Source organism: Bombus pascuorum, chromosome 1, assembly GCF_905332965.1.
Source record: "Bombus pascuorum chromosome 1, iyBomPasc1.1, whole genome shotgun sequence".
Classification (NCBI taxonomy): Eukaryota; Metazoa; Arthropoda; class Insecta; order Hymenoptera; family Apidae; genus Bombus; species Bombus pascuorum.
This window is the reverse complement of record NC_083488.1, coordinates 32008588-32026405: the sequence shown is the minus strand read 5'-3', so window position 1 is coordinate 32026405 and position 17818 is coordinate 32008588. Positions and strand designations below refer to the sequence as shown.

General features: G+C 36.0%; 1 protein-coding gene across 3 annotated transcripts in view; it reads right to left on the bottom strand.

Moving 5' to 3' along the window:
- The window catches only part of LOC132910477 (FH1/FH2 domain-containing protein 3), a 248971-nt gene that overhangs the window by 5143 nt on the left and 226010 nt on the right, over positions 1–17818 (bottom strand). For 2 of the 3 annotated variants that reach the window (XM_060966218.1, XM_060966210.1), the window contains one exon: positions 8828–8995. In XM_060966218.1, coding sequence (XP_060822201.1) covers positions 8828–8995 — 168 coding nt within the window. Of the gene's footprint in view, positions 1–2193; positions 2281–8827; positions 8996–17818 lie in introns of all 3 variants that reach the window. The other variant, XM_060966223.1, reaches the window with a different exon arrangement.

The following is a 17818-nucleotide window of genomic DNA, read 5'->3' as shown; positions in this document are numbered from 1 at the left end:
AAAACACCTTCGACAAGCGCGCCGCTTGAATTATTCAACATTCCACGGGTTTATCACTTTCTCTCTATACAAATGCATGATAGAAGCGCGTGCAACGTATGTAATCATACGGTGCGACTAGAAGGAGCCATCGAAATAAGGATTCATCACGTACACTCAGATATACGTCTATAAATTAAGATCAAATCGTTCTTTTGTCGTTTATTTCAATTTATCCTGTCTTTCGAACCAACTTAATTATCGCAACATGAAATATCCATACTCGTATTTCGAAATATTTCTAAGTACGTGTCAGAACACGAACACGAAGCAATAACGCATTCGACATGCAATTTACAAATAAATTGAAGCGATAATGAAACCTTTTACGACTCCATGATCAACATTATGATCGAGTATCTCACTTTCGATTAATCTCGGTAAGAAGTAGGCAATATTTTACTTTGCTTTGGACAGGATTATTAATTAATTAAGGATACCGAACAGTTTTTACCGATAAGGTTGTTCTTCGAGGTGAATTTTCAAAGGCAAGAACTGCCCTGGTTAGGGCAAAAGTCCGTCCGAGGTAAATGCATTTAGGTCCTGCAATTCCCCTGCAAGCCAAAGAAACTTCTGCCACAAAAGCGTAGGTGTAACACATGGCGGTTGAACTTTTTACTTAACCTTCGAATGAGTAACAGGCTTACTCGTCTTTGTGATCTAAATTACACGATGATAGGTCTTGAGATGTAGTTGTGAAAATTAAAATTGTAGCGGCACATGAATCACGTCGGGGTCACCAATTTGTGGAGGGTGATTAAACGTGTTGCTGGTGTATAGTGATCAGTAATTAGACTTTGGAAACAGTCTTTAGAGCGAATCGATCTTTAATCGGTTGGTTAGTATCGAGTGTTCTTATATCGACCAGTATCGAGCAAACTACGGTTGACTTTGTGTTCCGTATTACATATTTAAAATATTTTTAGATACATTTGACGTCAGTATACACCAGCACGTTTAATCATCCTCCACAAAATTATGGAACATGTTGAGGTTATTAGATGTATGTGAATACAAAGGAACGCGTGGATAAATCGTAAGGTAGAAAATATATATTTTAAATACTGAAGCGTAAATACAAATCTGAATATAATTGAGCTGATCCAAATTCGCACGCTAGCAGTGTTACCCTATAACCGAAAACCCTGAAGCCATCGTCGCCTGTCTATAGTTTATGGTTTGCCTTCGACCCAGTCTTTTGTCTATACGCTGTCGATGGCTTCGGTGCTTGAGAAAACTAAAAGATCAGATGTAGAATTTTCTTAGAAGTGGTGACCACTTCGACAGAACATGAATTTTAGTCTTCAAAAAGTATGTTTTTGATTTAATTTGAGAAACAGACGGACGTCTACGAGTAATCGGACGTCACTACGTTTAACCAAATTTAATATATTTAAAGTCATCTAAATGTAGATCGTACGATCAATAGGATGAAATTGTACGAACGTAACATGTATGTATATGTAGCACATGCAAAATATCTCCGACAGAACATCTGGAATATTAATAGATCCTAAGGTCTGTTCAAAATCAACTGATCTAAATGAACGGTCTCGGATAGACTGCAGATTTTCATGCATTTATAAAATAGAAATGTAGCAAACGCACACAACATACGAAATTATAAGAAGACGAAATAAATTTCGATTTATATTTCATTTCCTTAATTACGTTTGTAAAAATATGAGATAGCATAAACATCCGCGGTGTAATACCAATATACCTTCGATAAATATCGCGATCTTCGTTTCTGTCCATCTATCATTAATTTCAAACAGACCTCGATATCTCGATTAAAAGTTTCATTCGGCATGCCCAGCAAAATTATATCGTCATCGAACACGAACCAAACGAAAAGTAACGATGAATAAATCGCGAGTCTCGCCAAGGGACGTTCCAATCAACAGATAAAACGTCAACCTTAAAATATTGCGTTCGTGTCGCAAATATACAGCGAGACGCATGCTGCAAAGGACAAGCAAAGCATACCCAGACAGAAAGAAGCAAGAAGGCATTCCAAGGTGAGAGGAAAGAAAATATGAAACACGCGGTTGAAAAAGGAAGAACAGACGATAGATAGAGAGACACACGTTACACGCAAAGGATGGAAAATAAAGAAAAAGAAAGTTGCGTTTAATCGAAAAACCAGCGAACCTTCATCGCGTCGGTCACGATCGGTAGCCCTTCAGGGTTGGTACCCTTCCGGCGTGGTGTTGTTCTCCCGGGTGCGCGACCGCTTCACTGTCAGACAGAAAAAAAGAGGAAGGGAAGAAGGCTAGGCCACCCCGTTAGCAACCGCCACCAGTTTATATTTATACACGTACGTACGTACTTAATTTACACACGTGCGCAAACACATGTATATTGTATATTACGCTGTACAAAAGCCTCGGTTCGTGTAACGATAGAGATACAATGGCAGCTAATTATATTTAAGGACCACAGGCGAAAACAATGACGTAAATATCCCATGTTGTGATATTGTGTGTCACTAAAACTATCCCTTTATTTGGTTGCAAGAATGTATTTTTGTACTCTATCGAAAGTTCCAAAAATAATCAGTTATTTGATTTATTAGGAAACTCATATTGGCGAACAAGTTTCTTTCTGAACTATTTTAACATCGAAATCAAGAGACGAGAAGGTGGACTTATTTTATTCTGTTCTCAAGAGAACGATAAAAGAGCGAGAAAAGATATTACAATAATTATTCAAATCCATAGTAGTAATTATCGTATTTAATGAGAATTTTTATATCCATTCGGAAAATTAAAATATTTCCTTTTGGTAGATTCGAGTTAAAACTTTCGCACAGTTAGCATTTGCGTGCGTGTGCGCCTGTACGTGTGTACGTGTAGTCAAGCCATCACCACACCCCTCGCTACGCCACCTTAAACTAGATAATTCGGGACAAAGGGAAGGAAATGAGGAAGAAAAGGGGAAACGAGGATGGAGGTTTCACTGGGTGTAAAGCACGCCTCCTGAATTACATATACGCATGCTAACACAATGGCAATAGTTATTTTCCCTCAACGCAACTAGTTTCCTCGTCTCATTCTTTCTTGCCCAATCTGACTCTTTTTCTTTTCGTAGCTTATTATATCATTTATTTTATTTGATACTCTATGTGTTGTACGTACGGCAACTACCCCTAACGCGTTCACCGTTAATGCAACGTCGTTGATGCATTATGGATCAAGTCTCTTACATGTGTTTGTAATTTTCTGTGTTTTGTTGCCGGATGGAGAGAATCAACACGTTTCCACGGGAAATATATTCGCTAATGTATGTTTCCTTGTATAACGAGGTTCTCAGTGGTGTTTTTATATTACGCCAATGGAGATGGGGCGCAGAAACTTCCATAAGCCCCGAGCTTAACTCGGACAAGACCAAATACGCTGTGTATTCTAATGACTGCTGCTTACATTAAATCGTTGCGTTTTTAACTTCTTACGAGAACTAGTATCGTTGTTATTAAATTTTTCTTTCCAATTTAGAAGCTGGAAATTATTTCCAGAGAATATCATTTTCTTCCTTCTACGTATTTTATGAAACTATATTTATTGTGTCGATGCCTTTTGCATTTTAACTGCACTTTTTATGAAACGATATCATTGCTATAATACTTTTCTCTTCAATTTAAAAAATGTAAATTATTTCCAGGTAATGTCATTTTCTTCCTTCTACGTGTTTTATGAAATTATACATATCGTATCAACGGCTTCAGTATTTCAATTATACTTTTTATAGACTGATATTATTGTTACAATACATTCCTTTTCAATTTAATAGCCTGGACATTATTTTGCAATGACGTATATGTTATACGATTATATAATATTTACTCTGTTAAAAAGGTTATTATGTAAGAAAGATCTCGACAATTTTTATAATATCAACATTAAATGGAAGTAACTGATAAAAAACTGCACACGTAATAAATGAGAGAAAATAGTTCGCGTAACGAAACGATATAAAATCAACTCTGCGTTATATTTTATTACGAACGTATCAACGGTAAATAGGTTAAAGATCCAGGAACACGTACGTTTAATTTCCACTTCACTAAGCACTTTTACTTAAACGATCTATAAACGCGACTCAAGTACCAAACGATACTTCTGATTGAAATGTTTGTCGCTTTTCCTTCAGATAGACGAATAAATATTTGCAGAAACGGAAAAAAAATCCGAACTATGCGTCTGTCGGTTGCACAGTGAAAAAAAAAAAGAAAAAAAGAAGAGACAGATCCATAAAGTGTAAATCCTGACTTTATTATGAGTGGCACGAACGAGATTCATTCTTCCATCGATCGTTCGAAACGGCGCGACGTGTGGCATAGGAATTGAAATCGTAGCCTATTTGCTTTCCTCCCGTATATCCTTTTCACAGAAAGCACGCACTACGAACTTCTCTCTATGCCGATATGTCTGCTTTTTCTTTTTTTTTTTTTTTTATTTTACTGCGGTATGTATGCAATGTTTAATCGTTATCTTCTATCCCTTTGCACCCTCGCGTGCGTGCAGCAAATACCTCGTTATACGATGCAAGAAACGTTTATACGTTCCGTTGATAAAAATCTACCCTTGTTTTTGATTAAAAAATCACAGTATTGATCGGTGACATATAGTAATAATAATTGACTCTTCTTTATAGAAGAGGAAGAAATCGGAATATTTGTCTGGGGTTACATCCTTCTACGTACAGTCTATCGTGTTTAACGTATTGCTGAATTATCTGAATCTTTAGAATCTTTCATTTTTATAAATCTACTACTAGGAAGGTTAATTTTATATACCCTACCGGTGTTACTATAGCAATATTGATAATGTAAATATTTCTATATGAGTTTGTTTCTAAGCTTTTAATTTTTCTGTATAAACTATGTAGAAATTAGGAATATGCTACATGTAAATGCTTATTATACGAATACTAATTTACATAGTATTTTTCAAAAGTGTAAATATTCCAACTTCGATGTAATAACTGGACATAAAAAAAAGTTGTTTAAAAACTGCTGGGAATGATATTTTACCAGCATCGTTCGAATACAAGCGTTAGAAGGAAGTCAAATATTTCTCTATTTTCTATATGAAGTTTCATAAAAATCGAGAATATCAAAAACTGATTGCCGTGGCCAGTATCACGGTTATATTTCATTTTCACAGCAAAAATGCCACACCTCGAAAGACATTTTAACATTTTATTCGCCACTTCGCATTACGTTCCTTTTCGCTCTATTTCTTTTTCTTTTTTCGCACACTCGTTTGTAACCTCGAAAACGAAATTCTTAAAACACCCGGCAATAAACCGAAAAAAGACGTTTTCAACAGAGATACGAGGAGAATTCGGTGGATTTTTCAAACGTTGACGCGTTCAACTATAAAAACGGTGCGACCAGCACGCTCCGGGAACCGTGTGTCCCGAAACTGTGAATGGCCGCAATATAAAATGCAAATGACACTTTCACCAAACTGTGGGGGCGTCTCATTTTCGTGGAAAGCCGTTTAAAAAACTGCCACCGCAGATGTTGCTTGAAAAACTTGCGAAACCTACGTGGCCTGCATGACGCATGGTGATCAAAACTTTGTCGTAGCTGGGATTATTTATTCCCACCGGTGGAAATAGACAAGTTTTACTCAAACTTCTTAACAAACAATTTCTCCGAATATCTTTTATAATTGAAAACCACGTACAGTGGTACGCGAAGATATCTGAACACTTATAGACATCTCTTCTAAATATATGTATTATGTGTATTATGCGAAACATTTTGATATTTCATTAATCTTGTAACGAGACCAGACGATTATATCGATGGAGTTTGAAACAAATATGAAAGTATAGATTTCGCAGAGATGGTAAAAGTATTTAAACAGTTATTTCAATAAGCCTCGATATTTTAAGTGGGACTATCTTTAACAGTTATTATATGCTTAAAATTATTATTTATGCCGTAGAATAATTATTTTATTCAATATATATTTACAATAATTGTAACTTTTGTATGCAGTTCCAGATTAGTTTCAAACATCGATATAATCATGTCACTAAGGAAATTTCAAAATATTTTATATGATACAATATATAAAAGTTTGATACTGTGATAAGTGTTTAAATTCTTTCACGAGCCAGTGCCACAGCCATAAATCGCTCAGTGGTTAGAATTTCTAATTTTTGACGACTGTACCAAGTAATTAGAGATAAATATCCTTTCTGTGGGCTATCCATTTTCTCCAATAAGTCTGTTTTTTAATTTACAATTACAACTTGGTCGTAACTGAATTGCTGCGTATCAATACCTGAACCTTTTTCATTACCTTGATGCGTAAAATCACACCTTATAAATGTAGCTGACTCTTTTTCATACCCCGTATATGTACAGTTATGCGAGATTGAAAGGAAAGATGAAGGAAGATCGGTGCCAATAAGGTGCTCGAAGAAAATTGAACTAACGATCGAAGTTTGTTTAATGTTAATGTTGTCTTCGATCGTGGGCGTTTCGAATTTCGCCTCCGAACTTCCGCTTACAGATCGATGCGTCTCGCGAATCTTTATTTATGGACCGATCGTTCTAGATCGTTTTAGAGGAATTTTCCCAAGAATTCCATTTGCAGACGTATAAATTATTCCACGGATAAAGCAGGAATAATACTGGCGCTAACATTTTCAGGAATCGATTTCGTTACTGTTTCACTTTGACTTGTCGACATCTGCCCGCCTTACCGGACGCTTTTAAGGATTAAAAGCTCGGCATCAAACCTGAAGACAGATTTATTTGATTTCACCAACAGATAACTTCTCTCACGAAATTATGACTGGCGTTGTCTGTTTTCTGGTTGCAATATAAATTAATAGTGCAATAGAAGTTAATAATCATGAAAAATCAGGAAGCTTATTAGTATTAGAAATCAATTTGTTTCCTTTATTTACGAATTAATCTCTGAATGAAAATTGCTCGAATATTCAGAGAAAATTCTTGTTCTATTTCGTAAATGTTAACGTGTTGAAACTTTTGTGTTAACAGATATAAATATAATTTATTTTCAACACAAATAAAACAACGCTTAAAAGAATATTTTTAAATAAAACAATTATTATGTTCGAAAGATTGGTAATATGATCGATGAGTTAATTGCCTAGTTAATCAGCAAAAATAGATCGAATATAATACGTCGAATGAACCTTTATGTATTCCTTAAGTAATAGAAACAGTAAATGAAATTGTTTTTTAAATTATATAGTCACAAATTGACTTTCTAGTAATCGTTAATACAGGTAACAAAATAACTCTTTGAAACGATGGAAATTGCTAATAATTGTACGCTATAAAATTATCCCACTGGATAAACACGATCAAGAAGAACAGTTCAAGGGAGAGGATTTTCTCCGAGGATACAAATGAAGGAATCCTGAGGAGGATTACGAACTTCTATGATGTTTTCTTAATTAATGTTGGTGCAACTTCAAGCCCGTGTCTGTTGTTGTCTGTGATACATCGTATCGTCACTGGATACGAGAAATCAGATTCGGACAAATCGACCATTTCAAAAAATTTTCATTTTCTCATAGATTTCATACAAGATACATGAAGCAAAAAAAAAAAAAAATCAACATTTAATTCTACATATGGAAATTAGTACTAAAAGGAAGCGACATATCTTTTGATATAATCTAAATAGATAAAAATTTCTATGCTTAAACATCGACGATCAATCAACTTGAACAAATATTTAAAAAAAAATTCTATTTTATTAAAAACATAATTCTACTAAAAATTTAAGCGTTCAGATTCTGTAATATATTTAATACAAAATTCACAATAGAAGAGATGAAAATGACAAATGACGCCATAATTCCAATACAACGAGAAAGTTGTCAACGAATTACTGTCTCGTTGGTCGAATCCCGGTAGATTAATCGCTGGTCGAGTTTCCAGAAATCACTTCCCGAACTTGCCAATTATTTATCTGCAAACAACGGTCGATCGTATCGAAATCTGCGTTTTCCGCTAGAAAACTAGAATCTCCGGGAAAACGCTTCTCAAATCCGGAGAGCGATTAATCAACCCAACCAGTAAATCGAGCTTCACGATCTCCTGATGAAAAATGAATTCCCGCTTCGGAAGATTTCCAATCGATGAACCTGCTCATCGAACCTTCCGCTCAATCGAACCTCGTAGATATCTTTAGAAATCGCCTAACGCCTCCTAACACGATAAATACGAGCATGAGATCGATGCTTCGCGAGAAAATTTAAGAATAACACACAGAATAACAACGCAGAAGTAACGAGTTTTGAAATGAGACGCAAAGATAACACGTACATCACTTAAAAACTCTACATTAATACTTTTCAATGAAACTTCAGTTATTTGCACACTTTATGAACAATTAATTATATAGATAAAAAATTATATAGATATCTTTTGCTTCTAAGTTAATCCTTTGAATTAGTTAGGATAATTCTTTAGGACATTTGGATATTTTCCAATGCAATGAGAAAATTGTCAACAGATTCTCGTCGACCCACGTATAATTATTTCTTAATCGTCATCGTTTAGAGTTCAACGACAACGCGTGTACGCAAAATATCGATCGTTTTCAAAATGAATCTCTACGCCAACAAGTCCTCGAAAAGATTGGTCCATAAATACGTCACGCGAAGACGCCGAAAATGAATCGGCAAGGAACCGATTAAACGATCGATCTTGTTAAGAAAGAACATGAATAGATCGATCATCGCGGAAGAAGGGAGGGTAAGTGCAGGGTGCGGGGATCACACTTACAAGACTTACGATCGGCGTGTCTGGTCCTCTTGCGTTCCCTCGGCGTTGTTCTCGTTGCCGGTGTCTTCGTTGCTGTTTTCACCAGCGATTCCAGCAACTCGTCGTCACCATCAGTCAGATTCCCGTTGGTATTTTCGTCGCGAAGCAACGGGCCCAGCGATGTGCGACCTGAAATCCACATTTCACGTTCTCTTTACAATTTCGACGTTGGAATTTTGAACTTAACTCGTAAAACAGTGGAATCCGAATCCTTTGTTAATATCTCGCTTAAAGAGTTTAAAGAGTTATAAATTGTTTTATATTAGTTAACTGGCTTAAAGAATCGTTGCTTCGTCTATTTGTTGTTATCTCCTCCGAAAAAGTACTAGATATAAGAATAATACGTATTAATAGTTTAAGAATTATTATAAGTTTAATCTTTATTTAAATCTGTAAAGTTTATTTGAACGTTATAAGAGAAAATTTTGGGGAACGACTCAAATAATAAATATTTCATACTAAAAGTAATGTAGATGAAAATTAGTTCAAAGGACAGTTAATTTCATTAGTGTAGCAATTTTATTTACAAAAGTTAATTTCCATTTTCTTTAAGGATGAAAATTAATTGCATGAAAGATTATCATTTTTTATCACTTTATAATTAATCATAAGGTAAACGCTGTTCCGTTAGTTAGAAAGATTTGGCATTAGCGCACGCGATGAACTTCCGATAGTAAGAAAGTTCGTGGCTAAAACCTCAGGCCTGCGAACTACGTCGAATGCAAACTGAGAATAATCCGATTAGGGAGTGGAATATTTCTGGCGAACTTCCTGTGGAATGAACGATGAAAGATAGATTCTAGGTGAATGTGTCACCATGTGGAAAATTACGTCATCGAAACGGGGCTGTTTAAAGATGCAATTATAGAGGAACCGATGATTTATGCGGGAATTAATAATAACGAGGCTTTCATTAATCGAAAACAATATTAACGCTTAATATGTTAGAGGTTTAACTGGTCAACTCTACTTGTTACAAATTTCTCAATCTCATAACATACGTGTAAGTACGTAATTAATATTCAATTCTCAAAATACATTTATCTTAAGAAAATAACATAAACAATAAGTTCTTAATCTGTCGTTTCAATTTTACATTCGTACTACTTCCACTTCGAAATTCTACCGCTAGAAAATTTATTCTAAATCTCGGCTAACACCACAGATGATGGAAAATAAAATCTTAAATAGTGTAAATTTATTTTATTTTATAAGTTTCATTGATATTTCGAATCTTTTATTATTTATATTTCTTTTTTATTTAAATATTCTCGTTGTATTACGTTGTACATTTAAACAAAACGTACAAACACACCTGAAGACCTAAAACAAGGTTCCATTCGGATCATTGAATCTCAAAATATGTCCCACGTCATGAACATGTGCCAATCTTTGCAATATCACAATCCATCGAAAGTCGAAATACTAAAATGTTATATGCCAACGTTCTTAAACCTTCTCTGTTATTAACGATTCTCGACACATATTTTCGTCGAACACAGAGGTACCGCGACGTTTACTCGAGCAGTCGATACAAGGGGAGGACGAGGTCATTTTTCTTTCGTAGCGGCTCTCCGGTCAAGTCTTGGCGGAACAGTCTCTCTATACTGTCGGTCCACGGGGCAGAAACTTCGGAACCGTCAAAAGCACGGTGAGTTCCTTTGAGAGCTTCTTTGAAACTCGCCTGAAAGAAGCTTCCATTGGCGGTCTCGCCGGCTGTGTAAATCCGATACGAAGGTTGCTCACGAGAAGAACCGTAAAGAAGGAGATGAGAAGGCAGTGGGAATTCCCATGAAGCAGAGTCAAAGGAAGGGCCAAGTTTTGCGATGTGGTCAACCCGATGTGGGTCCTTACACTACTGTCGCAGATTACTGGACTTTCGTGGCTCTGTTTATTTTCGAGAAGGTTAAACGATTTTAACTTTGCCACTATCTAGCAGGAAATTGTCTACTATTTCATCCTTGCAGTGACACAACAATTTCTAATAACGGTTGATGATACGTCAATTTTTCTATCAAGTATTACGTGCATACATGTGAGGTAGTACTATTTGTTTATAGTAGCCGCTTGCCGGTATTAGTTGTGGTGATGGTGCTGGTGCTGCTGCTGTGTAGGGTTAGACAGATTCTGCTACGAATATAGGATGTCGGCTGCTGGGGTTCTGCTGCAATTTTTTTCTCATTTTTGATGCCGCGGAAGAAAAATCGGACTTCGGTCGCCGGGATTTGAACCGGGGTCCCGAACGTTCGTAACCTAAGGCGCTAACCATTGCGCTACCGTCATCCGACGCTAGTTAGTGTCAAGTGGTGGTATTTTCCCTGTCGACTGCCGCCACACATGCTACTGTTTATAAACCCAAACATTGATGAACTTGCGATATTAATCTGAGAATTTTACCAAAAAATAATGGTTAATTATTAATTAGCATCTACTATCTTTTCCTGGAAACAGTATCGTACAAATTAAAATTGTCTATCGAATGCATGAACGGCAGTCTAGTGTAATAGTAATATATAGGTGTTTACCATTTACTATAGTGTTTGCAGAATTTTGTAGCTTTTTCATAATGATACTTGGAACTATGGGTACGCTGAATAAGAGACTAGGAAACTAGAGAATTATGAAATTAGTAAGCCTCTGGCGTATTACTTGCTGAGTGTTTCCTGACGCCTTGTGTATCTAGGAATCTCGGGCACCCAGACACTTCGAGAACCGTGGGATCTCGAATATCATGGCGAGTCAGTGGCCTTAGAACCTTGTCCACTATAGCATCTTGAAGACTCTGAGACTTCGATAATCCTAGGATCAAAACGATTCGTACGGTACGAGTCTTGAGAAAACTTTATTATTTTGAAAACTTTAAAATGACGAAATAGAACTTATACGATCAATGAAACTTCTGTCAATATTTGTTTTTCATTTTAGAAGTCCATACGTATTTTTATTCAATTTTATACCTACAACTTAGGTCTACTTAGTACCTACTGATAGTTACAAACATTCTGTCCCCGATACTTTCAAAAAACAATTCTAAAATTTGTGGCTACACATGAGTCATAGGACGAGGCGAAGCGAGAGCGACTCATGTTGTGCCTCGAATCACGGATACTGCTTAGACACACGAAATTAGAGTTAAATTATCTCCAGGCAAAAACAATGTCACCGTTGAGGGCAACCGTCGTTCCAAAACGAATTTGAATCCGTCGACTCCCCCGACCGGTATAAATAAGCGGACACGATCGCGAGCGAATTATTGTCGAGCGATTACCGAGTTATTTTACGAATCATTATTAGCGAGCTATTATCGAGTCATCCTCGAGCGGTCTATTCTTCTATCTGTGTGAATACGTTGTACGAACGTCTATTGACGTATCGATTATATTTGTACCCAAATTATTTATTCTAAATAAACTTGACGGTTGCAGCAGCAATCATTCTCGCGTTAAAGATAACGATACATTCCTCATCCGCCACAGATTTAATTTTATAAAAGCTTATTCCTCGAATACACCAACCGGCGCGATCACTTTGGAAATGGAATCTACCGTCCGCCTCCAGGTGGCCGGATAAAAGTTCCATATTCATATATTAATTAAATAATACCAATTATATTTTTGGTATTATCTTCTCCTCCTTCTGGGAATTCTGCGCCTCGTGTACCGTATTAAAAAATCTCTCAAATTCCTCGGGTCTACCTGAACCGTTATAACTGTACGTAGGAGCAAAAGGTATATCTATAAAAAGAGGAAAGAAAAACCACAGTTGCCACCCTTACCTTTCCTTCAGCTTTTCATTTTCAGCAATCTCGACGTAAATACAACCCTCTCAAGGAAACCGCGGATATGAATGCAATAACGGGTCGGAAGATATCCGTCTGAGAGAGAATCTGCCGCGACAAATCGTGATCCCTGAAGCGGCAAAGGACCACGTGGAAAAATTCACATGATATATCTAGGTGTTCAACTCACGAGGTCATGGGCGACAGAGGGGATGTTGTCCACGTAGTGAAGTAGCGGCTCGACTTAGGCGGGGGCGTTTAGATATTTTATAGAGGAGCATACAAGGGAATAAAAGGAAGGAAAGTTATGATGGCTGCGGAGCTCAGGTAATGCACGGGCATTGGCAAGTTTACGAGCCGTAAAGAGGTGGTTCCACCTTCTAAGACCTGTATATGTGTACAGTCCACGGTAAGCGTAAGAATTTCAACGCCTTTTTTTTTGAAAGTAGAAGGGGAAGAAGACGCGATGACAATACGAGATGATTTTTCGTGACCTGCAAGATATCTGCTTTTCGCTATCCATCGCTTTCCACAGAAAGCCTTGTGATCATCTTTTGTGGTGTATCCCGAGAGCTAATTCCGTAACTGAAATGCTGGAAGTTACCATAAAACAGCCGCGCAATCGACACGGAAATGGCATTGTTCGACCCGGTGCACCCGCAAGGTAATCGAAATTGCTTCGTCGAGTTGTATAGAATTTGGAATTTGTCCCACGAAATTGCTTCGTAAACAACAGATCCTGATATTTTATGGGAATTTTTGTGCCGTTTCACGTGTAATAGTGCGTGGAAAAGTGTCTAGGATGAAATTGCGAATAATGACGTTTAGAATTTTCTAGCGTATACCGAGTATAATAATACGAAGATAATTAGTTTTGCACAGAATTTCAGATTTGTTACGGGAAAATATTTGGTAACTCATTTTTAGAATCGTAATTCTAACAACTAATATGTAGTCGGATAAAGATAGTTGGAAATACAAGTATACGTATAAGTTGTGTCACTATGTGGATAATACGTATAGGTAGTATGTATTAATAAATGATTATTATGAGTAACAAGTATAGACATGTTCTTAGAGCTACGAATGGATAACGTTAGTACGCTATAAATGGTTTTCTAACTTTAATAACGAAACTTTCAACTTGAAAATTGTATAAACTACATTAAAATTGATTGTAGTTTGAAATTAGTTGCCCAAACTAAATTTCACTTCTTTAATTAATTTCGCTGAGAGGGTGTAAACAGTTATGTCTCAAAATTACGCTTTTCTACGTTCCTCTAGATATAGCAAAATGATAATGTCATATTTGTGGCATCCCTTTATGTCTCGTTATACATTCTTCCTTGTTTCAGGAATGCTCAAATTTTACGTGGTTTTATCTACAACTAACTCCGAATTATTCCATCTCGTCGACTAAGTTAGCTCGTCGCTTCCGTAATATATTATATGATTTAAAAAAAATTTCATCACGAATGCGACAACTTCATCCCGTTTTCCACATTCTCAACATCCTATGCACTTGGCGGCTGTCTAATTAATCTTCCTATTACTTTTGCTATGCATATTTTCTTTTCTCATTTCCACATACGCCAACGAAAACATGAAAATGTGAAAAACGCAAAGCTCTTGCGAAGAATTTTTGCAAAATGTTACAAACGCTGCGTGTATCTCCGATAAAATAAAACGACAGTAGTATATACCAATATGTAGTCAGACAAATGCTACTCTGGCTGTCCCTTGCAGCAGATATCATCGAAGTATACCATACTGGCATTTTTTTGCATATTACGTTCAAATAATATTATACGTATAATGCTGTACTAAAATCTTACGTTCGGCTCATTAAAATCGGCTCATCGAGAAGAAATATTACAGTTTTACGAACGAGTTGAGAAACTTGTTGGTACTATCTTAATTTTCATCGACTCGTTCGTCGTTTTTTAAAGAAGTATTTAGTTAAAAAATCATAATTTAAAAGAATTAATACCTTTGACAAGTTCTTCCTTTGTTTCCAAAAGTAATAACTCTTTCAGAAACATCAACGAATAAGTTTTTAATCGCTTAACTTCGCACTTTCTGCTATTTTCTTATTAATATTTCAGGAAGCCGCTTCTCATTTCGCTTCTTTTCTCTCCTGGCTTATCTCCATGCGTATTTTATAAGATTTAGAACGAGGCTCTATTTATTGCAGTAGTTTCAAATTTGCGAATCAGAAGCAACCATAAATAAGTAACACCATAAAGAGAATTTCTGATGTAGTTGACGTAAAACTCCAGCACAGCGTATTTTCTTCTCTCGATTCGTAAGCGCATGAACGCACGATCCACACGAACAAGATTTTTTAATCGACAACAAGTTCTACATATACAAAAACCCATACTAATTACGTGAATAATTTCATTTGCAAGTAGTATGTATCAGTACGTCCGAAAATATAATATCACGTAACTCTTCTGATGGCGAGATAACGAAATTCTAGACAATTTGTCATAAACAAGACTCAGCGGAAAGCTTTCTCGAGGAAAGAAGAGGCAAAAAGGAATGAGACAAAAATGCGAGACGAAGGAAAATATTGAAGATGGGCAGGGAAACAACGTAAACCCCTTTCACGCGGGATTATCTTCTAAACGCGATCCCCACCGTTTCTTTCGAGGCGCAGAGTGGCCTGATGCGCGCGTTCTGAAATCTCGATGCCGTTACTTTTCATTTTCCGGTAACACCGTCAAACGAGCCGACGCTATCCTCGAATCTAGCCTCGAGAGCGTTTGCTTAAGGAGGGCATTTATCTCGTGTGCCGCCACCGGTTCCAACGCTACAGAAACGAGGAGAAATTTTCGCACTTTGTTCTTATCTGCGCCGCGGAGCCACCCTTTTAAGGCGACGCGTTATATTTCCGACCGCTAAGGAGGACCACGAGTTTTGGCAAGCTAGCCATTCTTTCACCTGGGCCAACTAAATCCGAAACGTCCTGAAAATGAGAATTTTTTCCCCCCTTCTGTTTAGAATGCATCGTTGAGAAAAGAAGGGATGAAAAGAATATCGAGATGAAAAGAAAAAGTTCATTTTTAAGGTAAAAAGAATAGAAGCAGAACCTTGCCTTTTGAGGGTACAGCCTCGAATTATGGAATTCGTGAATTAACTTATGATTTCAAAGTATTTCGAAATATATTCGTAAATTATATTTATATTTTATTTCCATCGAGTTAAATTATACGACTATGTCTTCCACGCGTGGATATTCTTTAATGTCGTACAAATTAAACAGACTCGCTTGCTCTATCTCAAACGAATTAAATCCTCCTATATTTTCTGCTTTGTATCACATCGATTAAGCAATGAAATGATTAATCGTTTATCGCAGCAAACTCTGAAATTATAAAGTACCGAGAGAAAATTAACTCCGTAGATAAAATGTACTTTATTTATCCGCAATTACTACCATAAAACCCGTAAGCGCAATACCATTCATTTAGTTTTACATCTTTTTCCACCTCCATCACTTTTCAACGCCATCGAAGGCGTAACGAGCTCGTATGATAGTGCGAGTCACACACGAGCGTAATAAATTTCTCTATCGTACATGCAAATGAAATTAGTAGCTTGTTCCACGGTGCTCGATGAAAGAACAGAGGGGAAAAAAAAGAAGAAATATGAAAACGTAGCAGTGATTTCTGTTCTTCGATCGAACACAACAAGCGACGGTATTATTTCGTTCTATTGCCCCGTTCTGTATTCCACGGTATCGCGGAGCCAGACGTCGCGTAATGTAGAAATATGAAACTTGTCGGTGGCAGGATATTAGAATGTTTCGATCGATGAACGATGCGACACGCAGAAAACGGATTTATGTTGCAAATTGCGCTTTGATGTCCGATGGAAGAACGATTCGAGCAAATATTTCGCGTGATACTACGTTATTTAGCACACGGTTCATCTTTGTCGAATGATACAGTAACAGAAATTGCAAGAGTTTTCCTGTAGAACATCTTTTTCTTTGTCTTTCTGTGCTTGTTTGTTACATTTTATCGTTATAGTATATTACAGCAATAACAGTAATACGCGTATCAATCGTTTTATCAATTATTAACTGCGAACTTTCAGTGTACTTTTCAAAGAACTTTTTCTTAAGAAAATCAGTATGGTTTTTGTAATACTGAAAAATACTACATATCAGTCGGAATAGATTATTTCATTACAAATAAAATGCTCTGAATAATGTTTCGGTTTAATGATCGAGCGTCCGTCTCCGCAGTATTATACTCAAATCACTTACGCGTATCATAAAATGTCATTACTTGAAAATAAAACTATAGGGATATTTTTCTGTATCCTCCAATTTAAGTATTTCGTAGTTTTTTCTTTTTGTAGTACGTGCCATTAATCGAAAATATTTAGAATACTGTGCAACATAAAATATATAATATAGTTCCTTTACGAGCGTTTGTAAAAATACTGGTATACAAGATACAATTGCAATAGGAAAAAAATAAACAAATATATTTTTAAAACTTTTGTAAAACCTTCATTGCAATATATAAGATGAGAATTAGGATGCAAAGAATAAAAAGATTAAGGAAAGGAAATGCCAGACTGTATTGTTTAAGTATACTTATACAATGCATGTATAGATCAATACATTTGAAGCCTGATAATTTCTTGTATTCAGTGTTTTAATAAATATTAACCAAAATTAGGTTTTGCGCAATTTTAGATCAATAAATTACATGATATTTGAGAAATATATTCTATAATTCTGTTATCTCATTTTGTAGAGAATCCAATTAGCAAGCAATATTCTCTTCTTTATTTTTACGTTATTTTTCATGTAATATCTCCTACGCGTACTATTATACATATTTATTTATTGTAAAATGCATTTACGTTACAAAATTAATAATTTTTGCCACACTTTAAAAATGAGTATCGTGAAACACATTTATTTCGCAAATAACAAATCATTCCAAAAATACAATAAACATCTTGCACAATAACTTTGTGATTTTTAATTAAATAATTAAATAACAGCACTACGCAAAAAACAAGAAAAAAGATATTCCGAGTGAATCGGCAAATAATAAAGAATCTGGCGACTTCGTTCGTTTCAATCGTTCGAGTTTCAACCTTACCTTATCCACTTGTAGCAAGAAGATAAACGCGCTTTATCACAATAT